The following is a 24,489-nucleotide window of genomic DNA, read 5'->3' as shown; positions in this document are numbered from 1 at the left end:
TTTTATATTATGTAAACATAAATATAGATACCCTCTAATCTTATTTATAGAATAGAAAAACTGATAAAATATACTGAAAACAACTAATGATATTTGCTGAGCAGAACTTTGCGGCTCATTCATGAATATCTACCCGCGAGCAACTGCTTCCCATTTTGCATATCATGTGTTATTGTAATCACAGTCACCATCACCTTATCCCTATCACTGCCATTGCCACCTCTCCATTATTTCCTTTCCCTCCCTCTGTCTTCCCATATCGCCATTTTCATCCTTTTTTGTTTGTTTTTTTTTTTTTGCTTCCTATATTTACAGCAATATATTCATTATTTATTTTACAAGATTCCAAATTTTTCCACTTAACAAAAAAAAAAAAAAAACAAAACCACTAGACTTCTTTGTCAGTGATTGCCAAATCAACTCTTCATAGCTTTCACCCATCTTAACAAGGACAAACAGGTCAGGTTCAACTTTCTGCTGCTCTTTTTCTTCAATTTTTTTTTTTTTAAAAGAATGTCTCTCCCATTCTCCTTGGCCTGTGATGTATACGTCCATTTTCCCTCTTGGCCAGGGCATTGCTTGACTTCCATACATTAAAAATGAAGGGATTCAAATTTTGTCAGAGCATCTAGCATTGAAAGCACCTTGAATAGAGAGACTAAAATTAAAGGAGCTCGGATATCAGACCCTGAAGCTGCTTCATGCTTCATACCAGTACTACATCACTGGTTTGCTGTGCTGCTGAATACGCATACATATAACATTCTGAATCATTGATAATCTTATTTACACATCAATTGTCATAGATTCCAAAATTTCATTAAGAAACTTTGTTTTGAGAAAAAAGGAAATAAGCAATGCCACTTGTGTAATGTCACATAAAAATGCTTGATGCCTGGAGATTCCGCATGACATCAAGGAGCACTAAGAAAAACACAATACATAGAACACGAGAGTTCACAAGCTAGCTGGCTCGCTCGCACTTGTCCATTGGCAGCTTGACAGAAGCTTTGCTTTTTTTTTTTTTTTAAATCACCATAGGACTTTGGCTGCTCTCTAGCGAATACACAAATCAAGATTATCAAAAACAGATTGGAAAGAGTCCAAACTATACCTAGAAATAAAGTAACAATCAATTTACTCCAAGTGGTGTACTCACCTATAGTATCATGTGGAATAATCCGCATGAGCTCGCACCAATCATGATGAACAAGCCAGAGTTCCATCTCTTAAGATTTTAAACGCTGAGATCTGTGGGTGGTTATTATTTCCTGTACGGAAAAAAATACATGTGAGCTTTCATCTTTCTCACTGCATGGACAATAGGGAAGACACAAACATGAAAAATGAGACTACACCTGAGAATAGCGCACATGATCATCATGCAACTTCGAGGTTTTTACTATTGTCTCCCACTTGGTATTATTACCGGGTGTTGTATGAGAATCCTGGCTTATAGATTGGGAATGAGTGCTTAAATTTGAATGGTGCAATGGGTTCCTTACTGAAACTAAAGGCAGGGCGCGCCAGAGCCATGACTCAGAGGGCGATTTTGGTAACGGTGGTGGAAGAGGACACAAGACAGACTCACCAACATCATTTTCTGAATAACCATCAGCTATTACAATTTGCTTGTTGGTGATATCTGAATCCAACATGTTCTTTTCTTCCAAACCTTGAAGTTGTCTTCCATGTGGACAAGATTCTGGAGAAAATGAATGTGAAGAAGATGACTGTTTTAATTTTACCGTACTTGCAGAATCTATATACAATGTCTTCTCAACTGTTGAATTATTTTCTTGATTGTTTCCAATTCCATGACTTCTGCTCTGGAAATTCAAATATCTGTTAGACCGACTTATATTCTCAGCTTCTCTAAAATCAGAAAGCACCTTTGCTCCACGAAGTAGATATTGAGGTCTACTTCGACAAGGAGACACGCCAGCAGCAGCGGCTCTTGAACGCCGGAATGGAGACAACCTTTCTTGCTGCTGCGATTCTCCTGAGTTATAAGTGAACCTACATGATTGACTCATCCACTTCTTCCTCACCTCCCTTATGTCCATTGATGCAGCTTCAGAGCTCGACTTGTTCTTATAAATGGCATCAATGGCCTGCAGAATCATGCATCCTTGCGGGTAAATGTATTGAAACACAAAACACTAGGGAAAAAGTCTGTCAGACACTTAGAAGATGCATTTATCTGACACAATAGATATAACATAATAACTTAGACATGGATGTCTCAAATTTTGCGCGCGTTGTTACCTTTTTAACTACAGGAGCTGGGCTATAAGATCGAACATGAGAGCCTTTGTTTGGTTTAGCAACCTCATAGGCAGAAGAAGACATGGGAACTATGTTCCTCAATTTCATGCCAGGCACAGGATTTAGCAAGCACAGAGAATTCTTAATGTGTAATTGGGGAAGTAGCCCGCAACCTTTGGCTGAAGCATTTGCAGAGTCATGTTTATCATCTTCACTTTCTTCTTCAGTTTCACACTGGTTAGAACTTTGTATAATATCAGAGATATAATTCTTAAGCAGCAGCTTCTTTTGCTCACGAAACGACCTGTTAACTTCTCTAGCCTGTTCCATCACCACAGATTGCATCCTTGAAGCAAATTCTGGAACCTGCAAAGTCATTGCTTTAGCTGCAGGCAAGAACCGGTTCATCATGAAGTCTCTATTTTTCTGATCCGTATGAAATGTTCCAGACTTGTTCGCATTCGAATTGTCTAATTCTAACCCACTCATCCCGCTTACACCACAGCTCATTAAGACGGATTCTGGAGGCGACATTGTATCAAGGGCATCAGAATAAGCATTATCAATATCATTCCCCTTGGACCCTCTTCTCTCATCTTCTGTTTCTTTGTTAAACGTTGGAGTTGGAGTGACAGGAGGCTCCTTCGACTTGGATCTTCCGAGGATGTTTTCCCAATTGAAGGGAACAGCAACAGGTTCTGTTCGTTGATGCATAGTCGAGTCTGATTTAGGGTACAGAAGAATGTGTTTTTGGTCCGATGTTTTCTGCGATGCGGCAGAACGTCTCACTGACAGAAGAGGGGCTTCAATATTCAATCTTTTTTCATCCATCTTGTTCAACAATTGAATTATATCACGCGGCCCCTCTCAATTCAGGGCAAGGTCATGAATAGTGTAAGCAGTGAGGCAGAAAATGTCAGGTAAGAATCACGAGCCTTTCTGCCATGAAAATCTGGATAAAGACAAAGAAAGAAGAATCAGGTTATGAATAACTCGAGACCTCCTGGCTACAAGTACTCAAGAGTCAATACAGTAGAAGCAATTAACAGGTCCGATATTGGAAGGATGGCAAAACAGATCCAAAGACGCAAACATTGAGCAGAGTTTACACCAACATGACACAGAGCACAGAGGGGAAGAAAAATGTCACAATTCTGTATCGGAAGGCTGGGTAAAGGAGCTTGTTTCCCCCATTTGTACGATAAGATCAAGAACAATTGAACATGAAACACCTTAATTTGAACAGAGGAAAGACAAAATGTTTTGTTATCACAATTCACAGGTTCAATCTCAGAAAGGCCAACAGGGAAAAATAAAATAAAATAAAAGAACGTGCTTGGAAAAAGAAGAAGAAAACAAAACCATCTATATAACAAAAAGGATATGAAACGATGCGGACGGCAACAGAAGCGAAAGGTTCGTGGTTCTGGGACCAAAGTATTTGACATGGTTATAAAGTAAGAAACTTGACCGGAGAAACCCAGAAGCCGGAGGAAATGGAGAAAGACATGGAATTTGGAGAAAGTAAAAGAAGAGGAAGGGAGGATTACCTGAAGAAAATGACATGAAGATGAAGAGAGATCGGAAGAGAAATGTAGGTTGCAGGGCGACAGGAGGAGAGGGAATGAATAAGAGGGAAGAAAAAGCAGAGGGGCTGGAGACGGAGACAGAAGCTTTAGCATGCTTCTTTTGGTTTCAAAGTATTTTCACAGTTCGTTTTAGCTGTGGGCGAATGGAAAGTAGAGATAGCCAGCACAGTGCGATAGTGAGGGTACATTCTCAAATCGTAACCGTCCTCGTCCTCGAATATCCAAACGAGAATATTGGATTTTACTTACATGTTTGTCTTGAAGTAATCCTCCATGTTTTTTTATAAATTATTTGATTAACTTTATCCTGATTAAAATAAAATAAATAAAAATATATAAAATTTTAAATATATTTTTATATAATAAATTTAAAAAATAATGTCATATTATTATTTTTTATAAAAAATAATTGAGAAAATTAATCTTTTAGTCCTTCAACTTTTAACTCACTTATAATTCAGTCTCTCAACTATGGCTCGCTGCAATTCAATCCTTTAATTATAACTTGCTGCAACTCAGTCTCTCAACTTTTGATTTACCTATAACTTGGTCCTTATTTTTTAATTTTTTTAAAAATTTTTATCAAATAAGAAGGATAAAAAAATGCTCATATATTATTTTAAAATACCCTCTTCTTATTCATTAATGTGAGATATAACTAATATGAAAAAAATTAACAAAAATTAAGAAATTAATTTATAAGTGATTCAAAAATTGAGGAATTGAGTCATAGGCGAGTTATAGTTGAGGGATTGAATTATAAGTAATTTAAAAGTTAGAGGACTAAAAGATTAATTTTTTCAAAATAATTTTAAAAATATTTTTTAAATATTATTTAAAAAGTTATATCGTGATTTTTAAATAAAATTTAATTAACCTTCTAAAACGTATTTTATAAATAAAATTTGGAGGGAGTATTTATTACCTATTTATCAACAGGCATATTTCATGTATTCACTGATTTACCAGCTTACCTAAATGGGAACCTGCAATTGAACTTGATCCAACTTTTGAATCAATATGTAAGGCTGACTGAGACGGACCACAGTTTCAAACATGCCTGTGTGAGATGAGATGAATTAGTTTTGGGTAGAGTTGACTTGATGTTTTTGGGTGAAGTTTGGAGGAGATAGAAGAATATAGGTGTTAAGCCTCAAGTGTTAAATTTTATAAATTTATAAATTCATCTTTTAATTTTATGAATTAATTGTGATAAATTTAACTTATTTGTTGAAGAATAAATGATTTATTTTTTTGTTAAAATTTAAAATACTAATTATAAATATAATATAATGAAATTATTAAATTAAAAGTTAAATTGATAAATTCCTAAAATTTAATATTTAGAATTTAAATTTAATTAATTAGGGAGCACTTTGTCATCCTCCAGTGGCGTATTATAAATCAGAAAAATACAAGGGAGGGGTGGATCACGTGATGATGGTAAAGGGTAGAGACAATGGAGAGAACAAAATGGGAAGGAAGAGGGTCAAGGGAAGGAGCGGGGCCCACTGAATTTAGTTGACATCGAAGAGCCGTGCCCATGCGTATGCAATGTGAATCATGGCAAAATGGAGACAAAACGCACTCAAATGGAGACAAAAGCCAAATGATAGCCTCGACTCTCAAGAGGTAAAGGGCAAAGAGGACGTGCATAAAGAGGGACATCCAAAAAAGTAAAATTCCACCATAGTCGAACCCAATAATTGAACCCCAATCTTTTTGCCTCCTAATATATTCATCTAATTTTATTTATAAATTATTTATATTAATATTATTAATATTAATATTATAAAAATATAAAAAATAAAATTTTAATAAAATTATAAATATAACTCGCAAAAAATAAATAAATTATAGAATATTATTTTTATTTTTTTCTTTCTTACTTTTTAAAGTAGTTTAGATATTTCATTTAAAATAAAATATCACTATCAATATAATAATTTATAAAATGAATTACTTTACTTTTCTAAAAAATGACCAATAAAGTAAACTAGAGAGTAGAGAGAGTATTACAAACCAACTTATCAAATTAAAAGTCCACTAACCCTTGTTTTTGACTTTTTTTTTCCTAAGCTATTCCAATCAATTTAACGGCAAGTGGTCCATTTGTTGCAACTGATTTTATAAAAAATTATTATTTTTGAAATTTTATTATATTTTTTAATTTTAAAAAATTAAAATTCAAAAAAATAAATTTTTAATTATTTAAAAAAATTATTTTAAGTAGCTTCTGTAAATAATCTGATAAGAGTATGATATATGAGAGATTATGTTTTAACTAAATATAATATAATTTTTGCTTTTTATAAAATTTCTACAAAATAAATATCTTTTTTGTAAAATGTTTAAACTATCTAAAACTTTTTTTTTTATTTTAAACAAACAAGCTCTCAGCCTCAAACGCATCCTCTCTCAATTTTGTTTCCTCCCAACTTCTTTATTTTTCTACTAATTATTAATTTTGAGTACAAGGGAGTATAAGTATGTAAACAACATCACTCTATTTTGTCTAATAAAAATTAAATCATACACAGATTATAACTATTCATGATTTCTTAAGTAATCTAATCTAATTTGTTGTAAATTTAATGCTAGTATTTGATATTCCTACAAATGACTGGTAAATAATTTTTTACTTCGCTGCATTTTATTTTGGTTGGGTTGCCCTGTGAATTCGGATGTAATTTTCCATCACTTCACTCACTATCTACAACTTTGTTAGATGGGTTCATTGATTGGAAGTTAACTTCTCAGAAAGATATCTCTGGCCAGTGACATATAAGTTGCTTGATTACTTCCTTTTTCGGGAAGTTATAATTTTTAAAATAAAAATTAATATAAATTTTGATCTCAATACTTTACTTGCATTTTATTATTAATTCCTATATTTTTTTTATATTTTAAATCTTTATGGTTTTGTTTTTTTGTTATTTTAAATCCCTCTAAGATTCCTAACACATTGTTTATGGAGGAATTTAAAATATTAAAAAATAAAAGTGTATGAGTCTAAAATATTAAAAAAATATAGGAACTAACAGTAAAATATAAATAAAGTACAGGAACCTAGTTATGTTTTTTCTTTTAATATATGTATATTATTTTTCATTTAATAAATAAAATACTAGAACAAGTATATTGGGGTAGAAGTTAATAGGTTTTTCTCCGCAAGTTAGTTTTGGAGTCATATGAAAAATGTAAGCTTTAAGTTCAGCTTAGTGAACAGTTGACAATTTTAGAGAACTAATCGAGAGAAATTTCTATCGTGGGAAGTTTAACTTCCCTTCCTACGTATATCCAACCAAACTAATATTGACAGGATGTGCTTCGATTATCCTTCGAATCAAACAAAAAAAACAATAAAAAATAACATACACCTCTCATTTAAAATATAAAGTATTTTTTAAAAAATTAAATGTTAAAAAATATAAGATATTTTTAATCTTTCAAGGTGTAATCATTATTTTTTTTTTCTAAAATTGTTACCGTTAATAAATAACTTTATATTTATTATAGGGTATTTGATAGAAATAAATGTAGAAAAAAGTGATTAGTTTGAAAATAGATAACTACTTTATTGGAGGTGAGATTCAATTAAAAATGCCTTATATTTTTTAACCAAAGGAATATATATTATAAGTGAATTAATTAATATTAATTAAATTTTAAAGTGTTAAATTTTAAAAATTTATTTATTTTTTAGCTATATTAAAATTTATAAAATAAATTATAAATTTTTTATAAAAAAATTACAAAATTAATAACTAAATTTATAAATTTATAAAATTTAACACTTTAGAATTTATTTTGAATTAAGGGCACCTGCTTGTCATTCTCCCATCAAACAATCTTCCTTTATGGCATCCGTAGTCACTGTAAAACTACATTGATTAAATATCCGGGTGGTGGGGCCCACTGGTAATGTTTCTGTTTTTTTTTTTTTTTAATTCAGTTAGTAGCTGGATTTGACATGGGGAAGTGTCTGTGCGGCTGTGCGGGATCCGTGCATTTTTATTTGATTTCGTTTTATTATTTCTATTAAAAAATATAAGATATTTTAATTAAATTTAACTTAATAAAATATTAATTATTTATCTTTTAATTAAATTTATCCTTTTATATTATTTTTATTTAATAGAGTGTTTCATTTTAAAATAAATATAAAATATTTATTCAATAAAGATACTTTAAAAAAAATAAAGATTACATTTTTAAAAAATTTAAAATATCTTATATTTTTAATATTTAATTTTTCCAAAAATATCTTATTGAAGGGAATATTTATTAAATTTTTTCTGTTCTTGGATTATTGAATTGGACTGTATGCCTTCTCTCCTTTTTTATAACTTTTTTTAAAATTGTGTAAATATTACATTTTATTTTTTAAAATTGAAAAATAAAATTTTATGTATATTTTCAGTGTGAATTATAAATAAAAATTATAAAATAAATTAATTTATTTTTAATTTAATTTTCGCAGAAAAATTTAAACAAGAATGCAACATTGTTCATCCCTTTTTTTTTAACATGCTTTGAGTAATTAATTTCACAATAAAATATTTTTTAAATATTTTAATATAAACTGGTAAAAAATTAATAAAATAAATTATATTTTTGAATTGATTTTATGACATCATTTTAAAATTTTTTATTCGTGTTCTTTCTACATTAAATTTTAATATTCAAATAAGTTATAATACATAGAGTGTGTGGACAATTTAAGAAATTGTTATCTAGATTTTAACTTGCATGAAGTAAAATATTTGTAATGGATAAAATAAAACTAGTTGTTTATATAGTGGGAAAGAATGGAACTCTAAAATAAAATCTATGTCTTAAAATTTAAATTTTCTTGGGTCTAATGTATAGAACAAAATAAATTATTGTATATATTTGAGTATAATTACAAATTTTAAAATAAAATAAATTGTTTATAGTTTTTAAACAGGTACTTTTATTTCTATATTATCATAACTAAAAAAACTTCTCATATCATACTAGAAATAAAAAATATAATTTATTATTACAATCACTAAAGAAATTAAAAAAATAGTTATTTTTGTCAGTTCTTTTAAAAAAATTAATAAAATTTAACTTCCACCTTACTCACTTAAAAAAATGGCTTGAATTAATAGTGTTTCTACGTATTGCAGGGGTCTAAAATTTAGTTCTTATGTAAAATGAGATAAAGATTAGTAATATTATTATAATATGTCATGACCAAGGCAAAAACAATGTTTTGATAATGAACTATGTCCATGTCACTATCTTTTTGACATATGTCATTAGTATGCTACAAGTACTAAAAGTAGTTTATCATGTGTTTTCAATCTTTTTAATTATGTTTGGAATCATCATCCAACTGTACCTCTACTTTGAAATTGAAATGTCAGGGCTATCAAGGTTGAGAGAGGAAGTAGTGTTTGCTCTAATGATTTCTTATATATCAATTTAGAACCTATCACGAGCTTTACTTGAAAATGCTCTTTATCTATTGAATCCAACTCCTTTTTTTTGGTCTATCTTAGAGCCTTATTGATATGGATTAAGCATAAGACATGTCAAAGGTTCACTAATCACTATGGTTTTTCTTTAGTGTGCTACAAAAAGAAGCTTTATAATTGTTTTCTTGCAAAAACATCATTCTATCCAGTTTTTAGTGATTGATGTTAGTTTATTGCTTGAGAATTTTAGTGCTATTTACTTTAATATTTTCCAAGACAAATCTTATTTTCTTTCCCTTTTTAACTTTATGATTCCATAGACTTATGTTATGTAAGCTGCCTTTATTTTATTTTATTGATATTTTTATCAAAAAAATAAAAGGAACCCTGTCGATGTCACATTCAAGTGGTAGGTTTTCTTGTGATCATCTGACACATTGAAAATCATACTCCTCCAATTTTTTTTTATAAGTCCTTTCTACTAATATCATCAATATCAATACAAAAAAAAATTAAAGAAATAAATGTCTGTAAAATTTTAAATATGCCCCTATATAACAAATTTAAATACATGATTTGAATATTATACTTCTTTTTACTTTAGTTAAATTTTTTTAAAAATAATAATTGATAATATTTACCAAAAAAATTGTAGATGTGGGATTCATAGTTAAAAAAAGATGGGACGGGACCAACCATTCCAAAAAAAAAAAATGCAAGGTAAATTCGAGATCTATAATTTAATTAATAAAATTTATTTACATGAAGTAAAAAAATTTTTGCCACATAGATTTTCCTTTTAAATGTTAAAAATTTAGACAATATATAAAAAAATAATATGATTTTTATATTTTGGAAAATCTGCAAGATTCATAGTAAAAATTAATGTAAATTTAAGATTTTTTAGTTAAAAATGATATGTGTTAGACATACAATGAAGCAAAATTTAGACGTGATGAGTTTTTATTTTAAAATTTAATTTACTCAAGATAAAAAATTTTGAATGAAATAATTTGTTCCTTCTTAATTTTATGTAAAAAATAATAAAATGTGGAATAAAATATAAAGGTAAGAGACAAATTATAAAATAAAATACTTTATTGTTTAAATTTAGGGATAACACACATTCTAGAAGAATAGTTTAAGGTTTAAAATACTCATTGACCCTTTAAAATTCATAGAGCAATAAATTTTTAAGTTATTTTTTAAAAAATAAAACAGTTTGCTGTATATTCTTAATATATAAGAGTATGTTATTTGTGTTTTACTATGCATAAGGATAACAAAAATTCTAAAATAAAGCAAGTTGTTATTTATAAAATCAAAATTTTATTTTGAAATAAAGAATTATAAAATAAAACATGTTTAAATTCAAATTTACATGAGGATAACACAGTTTGGAATAACAAATTTTTCATATATTTGTTATTAGCATGAGATAACAAATCATAAAATAATTTGTATAAGAATAAAACAAGTTATCATTCAACCTATGTAAATACATAAGGCAGTGAAATTTAAAAAAATATATTATATTTTGAGTTGTAGGATGTGAGAAATTTTAAAAAAATATTAATATTTTTTAATATGTATAAGAGTAACAAAATGCAAAATAGAAATTATTTCTTAAATTTTAAAGAAAAGTAAATATACCTAAGGGACCTATAGTAATGAAAAGTGGATGTGGGACATACCATTAAAGAAAAGGAAAATCACACTAAAAGCCTTAAAAAGATAAATTATTGCATTTTAGGCCTGAAAAATTCTAATATTGCACTACAGACCTAGGGGTCCTTGTTGCAATTTTTCTTAAGATCAGAAATACAATTTTTCCCTTATGATTTGAAAACAAAACTTGCATAAAACCTCGAAGCTCTCTATCTTCTTCCTTTTGCTTTCTAATTTCATCTTCAAAGGTTGTCTTTGGAGGAATAACAAAAAGAAAGGGGATGGAGAAAGCTATGCGACCCTTACTACACTCAAAGGTATGAGTAATAGTTGTCTTCAAAGGTTTCTGCACTCGAAGGAGAAGGTAGGTCGTCTTCAAAGTTTGGTGAAGTCACCTTTAAAGGTCTAAGCCTTGCCACAACTTGTTGGTGCTATCGAAGGAGGACTGTGTTAATGGGGATTTTCCTCTTCGTTCATTCTTTTTCCTTGTTCCTCCCCTGTTATGCATTCTTGTGGGTTCTCTCCCTCATTTTCCCCTATTTTGCACAATGCTAGCCATTACTCATCTTCTTCCTCTTCCTTGTTATATGATGATAAATCAATAGATTCTCTGTTAAGAATATGCAATCAAAGCATTCAAATTATTATATTATGATGCTGCTTAGTTGATTTTTAACTTATAGGGTGCATATGTGATAGACTTTTTGCTATACAAATTGCATTGTGATATTGTTGAAATTGAAATTTTAATTATAATTTTACTGCTGATATAAGCTAAAGGTTGCTAAACCATTAAGTCAGCTATGAAAGCTTTAGAGTGGATTAGTTATTGTACAATAATGATGGTTAACTTATTTATATTGGACTTTGACATGTGAATTGAATAAAATATGCCCCCATATGAAGAAAATTCCTTGTAAGAAATGTTAGAGTATTTGTTGTGTAAAAATTAACTTTAAGTTATTGTTGTTGAATGTTAAGTTGTGCATTTGTTAAGCCTGACCTAATAATAAACTAGAATCACATGAAATTTAAATTGAGAGTATATGAACCTTGTGCTTTGTATAATGGATATTGTGTTGTACATTGTTTGCATAATTTGAGTATTTTGTTAAGCTTAGCTTATTAATAAACTATAATCGCATACACTTTTAGTTAAGAATATATGAACCTAGTGTCGTGCATAGTAAATATTGTATTGTATATTGTTTGCCTAAATTGAGCATTTTGTTAAGCCTAGCCTACTGATAAACTAAAATCACAAGGACTTTCAGTTGAGAATATATAAACATTGTGTTATGCATAGTGAATATTGTGTTATACATTATTTTTCTACTTGTGCATTTTGTTATACCTAGCCTATTGATACAGCAACATTGACAAATAACTTATCACAAATGTTCTTGCTACCACATTTAACTAGTTGTCCTTTTAGGAGGCCACAAATAAGAAAGACAAAGTCTCAATTTTAAAGTAAGAAAATTTATCATTGTTCAAGATGTGGAGAGGCCAATTAGTGTCCAAAGACATACAAGAATCCTAACCCAACATGAGAAGTAATCACATTGTGCTCTTTTGGTATACATAGGCAATTATAATTATGTATATAGAAGCATTCCTAAGTAATATTTTTTGGGCAATTGTAAATCACAGATATTTTTTTTGTATATAGAAAAGCAACTGTTCGATGTTTTGAATATAGTTGCTAACTTTTTGTATATATCAGACTTGAAATATCATGTCAAATTTCATATGGGTACTTGTTTTAGTAGCTAGGCCAGTACCAATATAAAATTATGCATATTTGATGTAATTGTCTTGATTAATAATGGAAAGGTATGGACTTTCAGTCAAGCATACGTGATCATTGTCTTGTGTATATTAGATGTTGTTTATGCATTATAATGTCTCCCTTACTTAATCATATTTGACTCCATAATTAAGGTAATCAAAGTATCAACCCTTAAGGATTACTAAAGTTGTAAAATTGTAAAAAAGAGAAAATTTTTCCAATCATATATAATTGGACCCCAAATTCAATACTTTCAATCTCAAATACATTTAATATGCTCAAATCAGAGTTTGAAAGTAGTACGAAAACTTGGAAAACAAATGAAACCCAAAACAATGAGTTTTAAAATTCAAAACTAGATTTTGTGCAAAAAGTGTGACGTGTGCCGTGGCTTGTGACATATGCGCCTTGGCTCGTCTTTCTCTATGCCATATGCCATGGTGTGAGGCACCATACACCACGATGCATTACACGATTTTGACAACAACAGCTGCTGTCATTTGACAGTAGTGGGAGTGAGCTTCTAACACGTCTTAAATCTCCATCCGGCATCTGATTGAGATGGTTTTGATATCTACATGGAGCTTTCTCCTAGCTCTAGCTAATGGCACTAGTTTCACACTTAAATTCTTTTTCTATAAAAAGTTAGACATCAAAACCCATTTTACCATTTTTTTCATAAATTTTTACAAGTATGGTGTCCCAACTCAACCTGATGTGTCAAAAGCCTACAATGACCATCCAACCACACTCCATAGATTTTAGCGGATTCATGCAATGTACCATACCCAACCAAAAACACATATTTTTTAAAATTACCACTCAAACCTAATTTTTACAAAACACAAGGGTGAGGAAATTCATGCATAAAATCATCATTTTCATTCCAAATCTTTCAAAATACACATATTGCTACTTACACAAGTATTTTGGCCTTATTCACGGGTTTACAACCCAAACTTACTAACTCATAGCATAAAATACACAAGTTGTACACTAAGCTAATGAAAGTAATACAAATTGATGACGTATAATTCTAGTTGACATTTGTGTTGACATTTACACATAAAACAACAAAGAGAGACATACAAAAAGGATTACTCTACATTCTTATGCCTCTGTGTGTTTCCCCCAACTCGAATCTGATGAGTTAGGCCTTGAAAAATATTGAAAATTGAGGGGTGAGTACAACCACTCAGTAACCAAGTTTTACCTAATCTATATAGTTGCATATCAATTATAAACAAATGCAAATAGGTAAAAATATAGCATTTCAACACATACAATGAACTTAGCTGCGGTTCATTATACTAACAATTATATGATCAGGCTTAAAAACCCATATATTCATATTGATTTACAATGCAAATCATGGGGTCGCAATAATATCAACCATGCGTCCCTAACACACGCTAGACCACAATACTAATAACTATATGGCTGCACTTATATGCATGATCAAATGCCAACCTTATATCCTCTAATTACCTCTGACACAAAACTGGTGGCTATCACGTGGCTACATCCTTCATGGGCTAACTTAGCCTTTCACTTGTGAGGAGCTACCAGGCCAAAGTTAGCTCCCTTAGAAAATCTAGTTTTTCCCAATACAAACAACCATGGGGTGTCGTATCCTTAATCTAGCCTCCTCATGAACTAATAGAGACTAGTTAGGTTTGAGTTCCTCATAGAATAAGTAAGACATTCTTGAATTAACCATAGGACATAAGCTACCTCCTGATTCCAACGGTCGATACTAAGGTAAGTTTCTGATTCCAACAATTACTGCCAATACCACGTGAATTTTAACCAACTACTCTTTTTCCTAGGCGAACTGCTGTCAATGATCATGCTATGACATTTCTCACATAATATGCATTTCAAATAACCAATTCATGGCAAATAATCCAACATACTCACACTCACATACTCCACATTCTCAACACATTACACATCACAAATTTTGACCCACAATAACATGCCATAATTAAATTCATCAATCACAATGGGTGGTATGATAAAGGTTTTCTTTTTCAAAACCATTTCACAAGTTAAAAACATTGCCAATTTGCATCATTAATTTAAACATCAACCACATTTCACAAACACAATTAACATTCAACTATAAAAATTAGGTTTCCCCTAGTTACCTCAAACCTTTAAGAGATCAAAATGTTACCCCTCACACAAAACACTTCCAAAGCTTCTCACAAGCTTAAATGGTGTCAAATCAAACCTCACTACATTCACAACACAAGGATACCATCATTATCTCAATCTTAAGGATTTACCAATACTAATATCCACATATCTATTATATCAATCTTATAAATCACTATCCATTGATATCCAATGGATCCATTAGGCTCCATTAATGTACATTATCATTTATAAATCTTCAAACTACCATTAATGGACATAAAACTCTCCTAACTACTTATTTAATGATAATTTTTGGACATTAATGATCCACTCAACAAACTCTTAATAAAATCATTAATATAAGGTTTATCTATTATAAATAACTACCATTATATCCATTTTATTCAATGGAATCAAATTCATAACTCTTATGAATTAAAAATTAACTTTACACTCAAACTCTATCATAAATCTTTATAAATGAGGGAGAGAAAAGAAGAAGAGGGCATGAATTACTTACCTTAAATGTTTGAGAGTTTCAATCTATTACCAATGTGCTCCAACAAAAAGCCCTAATAAAGCTAAAGTCGTTCTCTTCATTTTCTTTCTTTCCTCTTCTCTAATTTTTGAACAGACATGAAACTGATATATCATATTTTTATCCATGCATAGTAAATGTTGTGTTGTGCATGGTTTGGATAACTTGTCCATGTTGTTGAGTCTCGACTATTAAAATATTGGAAAGGCATAGACTTTTAGTTGAATATATGTGAATATTGTCTTGTGTATAGTGGATGTTTTATTGTGCATGGTCTGACTAACTTGTCTATTTTATTGAGCCTAGACTACTGAAATACTGAAAAGGCATGGACTTCCAGTTAAGCATACGTGAACATTGTTTTGTGCATAGTAGATGTTGTGTTATGCATGGTTTCACGTAGATTTTCTGAATTCAAATCAAATAAAGGGAAAAAACATATACTTTTGGTCTCAAGAAAAATTCCAATAAAGGCCTCAAGGCCTGCAATGCAATATCAAACTTTTTCAACCCCAAAGTGCAATTATGTGTGTTTTTAGTGCCCTTAGTGTGATTCCCCCTAAAGAAAATATGGGATGAATTTAGAACTCATTTTAATGCCATCATTATTACCCCAACACATAATCAAAACCTTTATGGTAACATAGGATTAACCCCACATTAATTATCATACCATAGTCAAATACTTGTAATTAGAATTATAAGGAAACTAACCATAGGAAAAAGGAGAAGACCAATTTAAAGGTCTATCAAGGTTAAAATGTTTAAAACCAACAATTGCTAACTTAAATACCCACTCCTATAGTAGAATGTAGAATAATTCAAAACCAAGTAATTTAAACTCCTTGAAAATCCAAATAACCAAATTCAACTTTAAACCTAAAAGCAACATAGATGGGATCCTAAATTTAGATAATTTAAACATATTAAATCTAGCCAAAACAAGCTTACATCAAAAGTACAAAATATGTGAAAGCATGAGACATAAGTTAAACTTGAAAACATTTGCAATAAGGGTTAGAACTCCTTGAAGGTTGTTGACAATCATTAATGGTAGCCATTATGTGTAATGAAATTAGATGAATTAACTAATGCAACCTAATATACCTAATAGGTGTGAGTAAATAAAAGAGGTTGAGAATTTTGAGTAGTTAAAGTATTGGAATGGAAAACTAGAAGTATGTTAATGATGATGTTAATAGTGATTGACATGATCAATTATAAATTAATCATCTTGTACACCATTGGATCTTGTTTAAAGCTTTGGAAGTGAGTTAGTATTAATGGGTAAACATTTTCCCTCTTAAAGTTTTGAGGTAATAGGGAGAGATCTAGTTATGCATTTGATTGTTAATTGATTGTAGAATTTTAGACAATTGTCTTGTTTTTGTGAAATTTGTTCCTTCTAATTATTATGTCATAAGCTATGCCTTTGGAAAAGTTTTTGATGCAAGTGTGGCTTGAAATTGACAATTGAAGTGATTTTTATAAAGTGTGATTAAATGAGTTGTATGTAAATAAATATAAAAGTCTTGATTATTATATAATTATGTGGAAATCCATACGAAAGAATGATCCTTGTTGAATTTATGACATGAAAATGTGATTATGTAAAAGTATGATAATGTGAGGTGATTATGATGTTGCGGTATGGTTATGGCATAAATGATAGAGTTATGGAATGTAATAAAATGCTTTGAGCTGAATAAATGATTATTAACATGCTTGGTGTGTGAGTAAGAATGTATTATTACATGATCATAATTAGAGGGTTTGCCTAGAGAGAGAAGTAGTTATAAATCCACATAGTGTGATTGCCTTAGGTAACTAAAGGCTAGCCTTTGTCCTACTATTTGTTGAAGGATTGTCTCACTATTTTTTGAGAGACTTGAACCTAGTTTGACTCTACTTGTTCCCTGAGAAGGCTAGCTTAAGGTTAACAACACCCTTAGGATTTGAGAATATAGGAAACTATGGTTGAAGAGTGAGTGTAGTGACTTTTGACCAGATTACTCCTCACAATCACCTTGGGCAATCCATTCTCATAGAAGGAAACCTGTTTGATTTAATAACCCACAGTTTCAATTGAGGGTATTAGAAAGTGATAAAGGAGGTCCTTGATCATGAAAATCATTGTTATTAGTCACATGGTTGCTAAATTTTTTTACTATGTTAGCTTGTGCTATGTGAATATGGTTTTCTATATAGTTAAATTCCCACTTTGTATATTTATAATTAATTAACTTACATGTACATTTATCAAACTATCATAGTTATTAAATAGTTGTATCCACCCTCTCATTAACATTTTAAAGGCACTAACTCAAGACAAGATAAAGGGAAAGCACCAAAGGCTTAGGAACACGGTTTCTTCTTGTAGGCCTCTTTTGTTTCAATTTAGATGTGTAATTAAATGTGATAATTCCAACTAGATGCATATTTTGATTTGGTAGTTGCACCATTATTGTGATGTAAAAGTTAGTTATATTTTGGGGCCTAAGTTATATGTGATGCAATTGTGATATATGTTTAGGCCTAAAATACTTATACAAGTATGATAGGAATTACATAAAGAATTGCAATAGATTGTGTTAATATTTTCTATTGAATGCCTCCACTTATTGTTTTTTATAGCAAGGGGTTAAGGGCTAAAAATGAGACATATGTGTGATATGAATGCTGTGGTATGTTGCACAAGTTGTCATGAGTTTGTTAAGTATGATCTAGGTGTTCAATTAAGCTTTTGGCACATTGATTAAATTTTGGACACACTTGTTGGTAAGTGTGAAATTGTGTTTTAATTGTGTTTAGGTGTCCAACTTTTTAGTATAAAATAGTTGGGAAAGTAAACTAGTGCGATTAGCTAGTTTATTGAAAGAGCTTTATATGGACACTTAGATACCTCAATTGGACTTCAAATGGAGATTTGGGACATATCAAAAGTTTGTCTCTAGAGCTATCAAACTAAAGCTTCTACTGTCATTCACTGTGTAATGTGCCGCGATGCATAATACATAAAGGACATATCATGACACAAGTCCTTATGCCATGGCACATTCCTTTATTTTGTGTTTCCTTGATGTTTCAACTTAATTTTCAATGTTTTTATGTATTAATTGGAATTCCATACTTCTGTATGCATATTACTTTGATTTAAACTTGTTTATGTTTTCATTTAAAGTGGTTTGAAGTACCAAAATTGAAATCCCTTATTTGTCTGATGTTTTAAAGGTGATTTATAATATTTGGTTTGCTGATGGATTTAATAATTTTGATTTTTATCTTTTCTACTATTGAAAACTTTAACTGCAGTTGAGTTTGTTTTAACTATGTTATGATAATTAGTTGGGTCAATCCTTAATTATCATAGTGGTTTTGTTTAAGTGTTGAGGTAATAAGGATGATATTATAAGTATAACTACTCAATAATCAATGTAATTTAATCTATACACATGTAAGTCAATCAATCATAGTGATGCAAAGTGAGCATTTACAATATATTCACATTTTTAAATTACATAACTATATCCATTCACATATATACTTTTCAATCATGGGAAACATAATCCAATCAAAAACTTAACAATCATGTGACAATTTTTCAATGTCATACATAATCATAACCTCCTAAAACTATGGGATATTAAGTCAAGTAGGGCTATGACCGTATGAATGGACTAACCTAATGTCATGATTCATGATCTTCATTTGTAAACATCCTTGAGTTCTCAAGCAATACAACTCTCACATTTCCCAAACTCTTTCAACTATTCTTTGCTTTCAAGCTTTCTCTTTCCTCAACTTAGTCATGCATCTTCCTTTTCTACAAATCAGGCTTACTTAACATCTTTCAATGAAGAGTGTCTAAGTGCCACGCTGGTTGAAAGACTAGTCTTGTGATATTAAGCTTGTCAATCATAAGGAGTTACCCAGCTAAAGGTTACTATACTCACTTTTAGACCATGATTTTTTTCATGTACAATCTATGGGGTGTTGTTAACCCTAAGCTAGTCTCCTCAGAAAACAAGTGGATACAAGCTAAATTTAACTCCCTTGACAAACAATAGGACTAGGGGCTAGCCATCGGTTACCAAATGATGGCCATACTGTATGAATTTATCACTACTCCTCTCTAAAGGTGAACTCCCACCAATCATGATCATATAATACACACATGATTATCACACATAGCATGCATTTATTATTACATTTATTATTTCATAACATGGTACATATCTCAAAGAAATCATTATAATAATATCACATATTCTTGTTCAAAATCCTTACATTCATAAAAAAAAACATTAACTTTCCCATATGATATAGAGAAGGCTGCCTAAATTTAAGTCTCCAATTGAGCCAAATGGCCTAATCTAGACTTGATCCAAATGTTAGTCCTCTCTAATAATCTTTAAACCCATTCATGATTGAATTTCCCTAATTACCCTTCATTCACTTAATTAATCAAGGAGTTAATCTTTAAGATGTTACACTCATAATTTAACTAATAAAATTTATTTACACATAGACAAAAAATTTTTCCATATATATTTTCGTTTGTAAATTTTAAAAATTTAGATAATATGTAAAAAATAATAAAATTTGTATACTTTAAAAGACTATATAGGATTCATAGTAAACAGTAGCGGTGGATGTAAGATTCATGGCAAAAATAATATATAGGTCTTAGATATGCAATAAAATTAAGGGAAAATTGCCATACACAAAAAGCCCGACTAGAAAATAATTTGCTCAGAAGGACTTCGAACATATTTCAAAAAAGGTCTTTCGCTATCAATAATTGTTAAGGGTTAAATGACATAGATGCCCTTGCTAATACAGAAACAAAAGTTCAAGGTCTTTTGCTATAAATAATTTCATGTCAATACTTATTACAAGATCCTTCGATATCAATATGTCAAACAAGTTCCTTCAATGGCAATTTATTGAGCCTTGAAGCACATTTGAAGCATATGTGATATTTCTTCCATATATTTGAATATCACTTTTGTATATTTGAATATTCTTTGTCAAAATCCCTCAAGCGCACCTTTATATGCATATGCGATATTTCTTCCATGATATACAACTACTTTTTAGCATAAGCAATGTTTTTTTTCATATATTCAAACATCATTTTTTTTGTATTTGAATATCCCTTATTAAAATTCCTTAAGAACACCTTTTGATGCATATGCAATGTTTCTTTCACAATGTGTGACTACTCTTCTAATATGTGATGTTTCTTCCACATGTTTAAATATCACTTTTGCATATTCGAATATGTTTTGTTAAAAATTCCTTACAGACACCTTTTGATGTGTATGCAATGTTTTTTCAACAATATGCAACAGCTCTCCAAAGAAATGAAAATTTCTTTCATATATTCAAATGTTACTTTTCTATATTCAAATATCTAATGTTAAAATCCCATGTGGATACCTTTAGATGTATATACAATGTTTCTTCCACAATGTGTGACTGCTCTTCAATAAAATATAATTTTCTTACATATATTTAAATATTACAAATGCATAGTTGACTAAATGAAAAAATTACATTTCCTTGAAAGGTGGTTGCATATCATGAAAGAAAAGTCGCATATGGTTGAAGATACCTATATATGGTCATAAAACATGATACTAGGTGTAAAATTTATAGAATATTCAAAATGGTTATTTGAATAAATGAAAAAAAAATTATATTTTCAAGATATTCAAAATGCATATTTAAATATGGCTTAGAACTTAAAGTTTGAATATTGCATCAATATTGTTTTTCATGATATCACAAATTCATATTCAAATATGATTTAAAACTTAAGGTTTGAATATTACACCAATGTTTCATTTTTAGGATATCACAAATGTATATTTTGAAAATTTTTTCATTTTTATAAAAATATCAAAGGATATTCTAAAAAGGCTAATAGATATTTTAAAATTTTTTTCATTTTTCATGAAAATACATATAAATATTTTGAAAATGTGAACAAATATTTGAATATATCATCATTTTTATGTAAACATAAATGGATATTTTAATTTTTTTTTTCATTTTTCACAAAAACATATAGGATATTCAAATATGCTTTTGCATATTATGAAAATTGTATTATTTTTCATGAAAATATCAATAGATGTTTTGAAAACACCTGTGAATATTTTAAAATTTTTTTTTATTTTTCATGAAAACACTTATGAATATTCTAAAAATATAAATGAATATTTTGAAAAAATATACATCCTTTGAAGATTAAGCATGGAAAAATATTGAAGAGGAATACAAACTATAAATTGATTAATAAGTTTATTAACATTGAATTAATACAGACTTTCACATCTCATATGGTTTTGTAACAATTATAATTTATCAATTCCAACTCTCAAAATATCGAAACAAAACATAAGTTTCCATCTAATACAAGCTATAACATCTCATAGATTATTTTCATATACAATTCATCCCTACAAGCTACTACAATTATAGAGTAACAAATTATATCTTGTAAAAGTTCTCTTTTGTAACTTGCTTTTGTTTGAGAGGTCCATGCTCAATTACATCTCTTTCTCATCCTTGCCTAGAAATTACATATCTTCTTCTAGTTCCTCAAATGATCCATCTTCTTCATCAAGAAGAGGCCATCTTCATTATTCTTCCCTAACACAATTAAGTTCAATCTTGATACAAAGTAATATTTGGTGAATAAAAAACTTATACCAATACAAATAAAGCAAAGACTTTTAACCACCAAGAAACAAAAATGAAGTAGAACAAGCCAATAATTCCCTTGTGTACCACAAGAACTGCATTAATGAAACTATTAACTATCATGTACCAATAAAGTTATTCAAATATTCTTACAAGGCAGGTAGCTTGAATATAATATGGTGCAAGTAGTTCTATGAAAAAAAATTAAATGAAGAATCAAACTTGAAGTTTAGGTGCAAGTAGTTCTATGGAAAAATTAGTCGAGTTTGCAAATTATAGTTCACACAATTTACAAAACTTATACAAAATCCTTTTACTAATTACAGTGTGCTTGGAAGAATCCTTTCCAATAGGCCTTCGCACTCTCTGTTGCAAATATCTATCCACATCTAGTAAGACCTTCAACTCTTCAAAATCCTTGTCTATGACATTAGGAATCCAGCCAATTTGGCAATTTCTAAGTGATTTATCCCAGGTTTCCTTGATGACTTTTGGGCCCTCATTTAGATTGAAATCCCTTCAACAGAGAGTCTAAAACAACCAGGGACAATTAGTTGAAAGAGGGAAAAAGACATGTCTAAATTCCCCACTTAAATAAAGATGGACATGTTTATTTCATGATATAAGATATATTTGTATAGAATCATATGATATCAAAACGATAAGCACAAAGATAGAGAAGAGTTGTTGCAAAATATATGATAGAGTAGAGACTGATTGCGTTCATAAAAAATCAATACAAATAGATAGTATATACGTGAGTGACAACGGAAAAATCTTCAGATAATATAAACAAAAATAAAAACTAGTTCCATTCTAGACTAATCAAGCTAAAATCAGTGGATAGAATCAACTAATCAAAGGCAAACCTTATCAAAATAAAGACCAATCAGTATCACAAAGAGCAATTATGTTGCTTGCATATGTAATCGAAAAATGCACAAAACAAGACCCCTGTTGATGGAAAATTCATCTCTTACCAATAATTAAATTCTTGTAATTCCAAAATTGAGAAGGATGGACAGAAACAAGAACCCAAAGCCAACACATGTATTGCGTAAAAATTAAATAAACCTGTAAGATTTGATTACTCATAAAACACAAATATTGCTTCAAACCCCAGCTCTCTTGTATTCAAAATTTAGGATTGACGGAGCATCAAAACTCTACAAAACATTGGTTACGCTTTCCCCACTCGTGCTGGGTTCATCCTTCTTGTCCCCACCAAACAAACCCCCAAACCATGATTTTAAGGTTCAGAATTCAGAGCACGCGGTATACGATTGAAATAAGAGTTGAAGAGGGAGGGCAAGGTGAGAGTCGCCAATCGTTGCCGACCTCAACTTACTCGCCATCGGAATCATGGCTGGGACATCGCCAGGAGAAATTGCATAAACGGGAGCTGGGGAGGAACGGGAGAGAATTTGATGATAATAATTTAGTCATTTGGTCATTTAAGGACTTGGCTTGCCTCTGCTTACCTTTCCCTCCATTTCCCCTTACCTAAAATACAATTTGTATCATTTAAATTTGATATAAATTAAATTTAGATGATTTAAATATAAAGTTTTTATTTTTTTTATTTATGTTTATACTTTATACTTATTAAATTTAAAATTAAAATTTTTAATAAATTTATTTTATCACCTATGAAAATAATTTATATTTAATTTGAATGGTTCAAAAATTAATATTAAATTTTTAAAAATTGATTATCTAGATTTATTTTGAATGGTTTATATTTAAATTTTTTAACTTATAATTTTTTTAGAAAGTGTCAACTAGGAGATTGTCTTCAGTTTTAATTTTATGTTTATCAAAATAAAAATTTATAAAAATGATAAAAAATTTATATTAAATATGAAATTTTTAGAGTAAATCTGGATGATCAATTTATAAAAATTATAAAAAATTTAAAAATTAAATTGAATTAGACATATTAAATCTAGATTGTCCAGATTGGTAATAAAGTGAATTTATTAAAATTTTAATTTTTATTTTACTAAGTGTAAAATAAAAATATAAATAAAAAATAAAATGTGGACCATTAGATTTAATCCCCACCAAATCTGAATGATTCAGATGTTATTTCAAGTTTGTGGAGAGAAAATGAAGGGGAAGGTTAAGGGAGAGAAGCCAAGTACGTCACGTAACTACATTATACTTGAGGGGGCTCCCAAAAAAGTTCTACCATTTCATTTTCATAACACAAGCAATTGAATTGCAAGGGAATATCTAATTATCAATAACTTCAGGTTCTTGTATAATTATAGAGACTATGTATGATTATTGATGTGGCATTGCAAGATAATAAGATATTGTTGATGTGGGAAT

General features: G+C 29.7%; 1 protein-coding gene and 1 long non-coding RNA gene across 3 annotated transcripts; both read right to left on the bottom strand.

The window, feature by feature from the left end:
• Window positions 1-752: 752 nt before the first annotated feature.
• Window positions 753-4,007, bottom strand: LOC129306552 (uncharacterized). 2 transcript variants are annotated; one of them, XM_054947214.1, is made up of 5 exons: window positions 3,819-4,007; window positions 2,269-3,220; window positions 1,359-2,114; window positions 1,160-1,271; window positions 753-1,056 (listed from the first exon to the last, which is right to left on the bottom strand). In XM_054947214.1, the coding sequence occupies exons 2-4, from the start codon at window positions 3,097-3,099 to the stop codon at window positions 1,230-1,232; spliced, it is 1,629 nt and encodes a 542-aa protein (XP_054803189.1). In that variant the 5' UTR covers window positions 3,100-3,220; window positions 3,819-4,007; the 3' UTR covers window positions 753-1,056; window positions 1,160-1,229. The 2 variants fall into 2 exon arrangements, with proteins under 2 accessions (XP_054803189.1, XP_054803190.1); XM_054947215.1 differs by having other exon boundaries at window positions 753-1,049.
• Window positions 4,008-21,736: 17,729 nt separating this feature from the next.
• Window positions 21,737-23,608, bottom strand: LOC129307278 (uncharacterized). Its single transcript, XR_008592329.1, has 2 exons — window positions 23,136-23,608; window positions 21,737-22,104 (listed from the first exon to the last, which is right to left on the bottom strand). It is a non-coding gene; the product is annotated as an uncharacterized LOC129307278 (long non-coding RNA).
• Between the last annotated feature and the right edge of the window lie 881 nt (window positions 23,609-24,489).

The sequence above is a fragment of the Prosopis cineraria genome, unplaced genomic scaffold, assembly GCF_029017545.1.
Source record: "Prosopis cineraria cultivar Desert tree isolate PC_DT_omini unplaced genomic scaffold, ASM2901754v1 PC3, whole genome shotgun sequence".
Classification (NCBI taxonomy): Eukaryota; Viridiplantae; Streptophyta; class Magnoliopsida; order Fabales; family Fabaceae; genus Prosopis; species Prosopis cineraria.
Note: the sequence above shows the minus strand (reverse complement) of the source record. Positions and strands in the feature narration are given on the sequence as shown.